This window comes from Octopus bimaculoides, chromosome 24 (assembly GCF_001194135.2).
Source record: "Octopus bimaculoides isolate UCB-OBI-ISO-001 chromosome 24, ASM119413v2, whole genome shotgun sequence".
NCBI lineage: Eukaryota > Metazoa > Mollusca > Cephalopoda > Octopoda > Octopodidae > Octopus > Octopus bimaculoides.
In genome coordinates this window covers 32828319-32830647 of record NC_069004.1, presented here as the reverse complement: position 1 = coordinate 32830647, position 2329 = coordinate 32828319, and the positions used below count along the sequence as shown (strand labels likewise).

Genomic DNA, 2329 nt, shown 5'->3' with positions numbered 1-2329 from the left:
CATGGATGGAGCACCTTTGATCATAGGTCTTTTCTTGATCAGGATCAGCTTAACCCTTTTGATACCAACCTGGCTGAAACTGCCTCTGTGATACAAATGTCTTTGTTTTCAAAAGTTTTGAATTAAAATCTTCCACCAAACCTTAGTCACAATTTATGTTCCTAACACCAGCTGAATGATAACGAAGTTGTTTTACTAAATTCTTTGTTATATTTAAAATTAATTGAAAGAAACACAGAACATCTCAACAGAAATATGGTAACAAAAGAGTTAAGACACTGCCACTAACAACTGCAAAAGACACAAAAATACTGAAGAAGTCAGAACTCAAAGAACTCACCTCTACTTTCAGATGTAATTTTGTGTGGGTGATGACCATGGACAGCTCGTCCATGAACAGCGCACGAGCAGTGGGCATCTGCAGACTGCTGGTGTTCATCAGTTGCAACAGGGTAATGGCATCCTTAACGTTTTCAGGTGTCACCAAATTATCATCAGCACTGTTGGAGCAAATAAACCAAAAACAGTAAGAATTGCAGGAAATTGTTGAGACATACAAAACTGACACATACACACACACACACACGTGTACATATGTATATATACATATATATATATAACATAAATAAATTAAGAAATGGAGTTAAACACAGGAGTTATTCAAATCTTTATACTTCTGACATATATTTTGAAGAAAACATTGGTGCTTTCACATGTTACTGGTAAAAGTGCTTTTTATGTGCCAGTGGAAAAGGTGCCTTTTACGTGCCACTGGCACAGGAGCTGTTACATATCACTGGCACTGGCCACAATTATGATTTCACTTGGTTTGACGACTCTTCTCAAGCACAAACTAGTACCAGTAATACAATGGTGGTTTTAACCAACATCACACAATATGCCTGACAGGTGTGAGAGGTTGATCAGCACCACACAATATACCTGACAAATATAAAAGTCTTCACCAGCACGAAACAATTTACAGACAGATGTGTGGTTCTTGATCAACATTACACAACTTACCTGCCAGGTGTGAGATGTTGACCAACTCAAAACTACATACAACATACCTGACAGGTGTGCAATCTTCATCAAATTGAAACAACAACAGGCATGTTGTTCAAAACCCAAGGAGACAACATACCTGAGAGATGCAAGGTAGGTTTCTAGATCCAAATGAAATAACTTACCTGACAGGTGTAAGGTTCTTTACCAACATAACACCACCAATGATTCCATTTTGTTTATACCTTCAAGAAAAAGAATAAAATGGTTTACGTAATTATTTCCAAGGCAACAAATTTCTGAGTGAAAATGTACAGTTGTCATCCGACTTATGCTGACATGAAAAAGTGGACGTTAAAATAATGATATTGAATTAGTGACTAATTAATTATCTGTACTTACTTTAATTTGTTACTCATTAATTGTTTCTTGACCACAATGTGGAGGTCTGTCTACAAGAGAAAGAGAGAAAGAATAAATATAGATTATCATTAACTTGTAATACCTTAGGTATAAACAAATGTGTGAATGGGACCATCAGTATTAATAAAGAATAAGTGTGTGTGTATATATGTGTCTTGTTTTCATAAGTTCTGAATTAAAATCTTCCACCAAACCTTAGTCACAATTTATGTTCCTAACACCAGCTTAATGATAACTAAGTTATTTTACTAAATTCTTTGTTATATCTAAAGTAACTGAAAGAAACATAGAGCATCTCAAAATAAATATGGTAACAAAAGGGTTAACGTCCTGCAGATCATTCTATAACAAGACTAGACATATTTTGAATTTATCAGAACATAGGAACTTACTTTTGTGTGTCCGCCATCGTGGTCACTATGGAAAGCTAGTTGGCTGATGATTGAATACAACTTCCGAATTTGAGAGAGATGGAGTTTGTCGAAATAGTCGAGAAGACCCTGGTGGAAGAAGAAATAAAAATTAACAATAAAGAAATGCAAAAACAAAAAAAAAAAATCTTCTGCCTGAACCTTTACAAGGTTAATGATAACTAAGTTGTTTTCCTTAATTCTTTGTTATATTTAAAATTAATTGAAAGAAACACAGAGCATCTCAACAGAAATCTAGTAATGAAAGGGTTAAAGACATGCAGAAAATGAACAAGTTTTAAACATATATATATATATATAAGCAATGTTAATTCTCTAAATGAAGTATTAACAGTAACTGCACGATAAAGTGTAGTATATTGCCACTTAAGTGTGGCTGACCCCTAGGGGTGGATGTTACTGTTGCTTTTAGCCCCAGGAGGACATCTCCTCCAGCTGGCTTATCGACACACGACTGTGTCCTGTTTGCC

The 2329-nt window shown here is 35.1% G+C and overlaps 1 protein-coding gene across 1 annotated transcript in view; it reads right to left on the bottom strand.

Moving 5' to 3' along the window:
• The window catches only part of LOC106877317 (Fanconi anemia group D2 protein), a 43714-nt gene that overhangs the window by 25185 nt on the left and 16200 nt on the right, over positions 1–2329 (bottom strand). The window contains exons 16-19 of the mRNA XM_014926184.2: positions 1821–1928; positions 1408–1457; positions 1191–1250; positions 341–500 (exon numbers count right to left, since the gene is read on the bottom strand). Of these exons, the coding sequence (XP_014781670.2) occupies positions 341–500; positions 1191–1250; positions 1408–1457; positions 1821–1928 (378 nt within the window). The remainder of the gene's footprint in view (positions 1–340; positions 501–1190; positions 1251–1407; positions 1458–1820; positions 1929–2329) is intronic.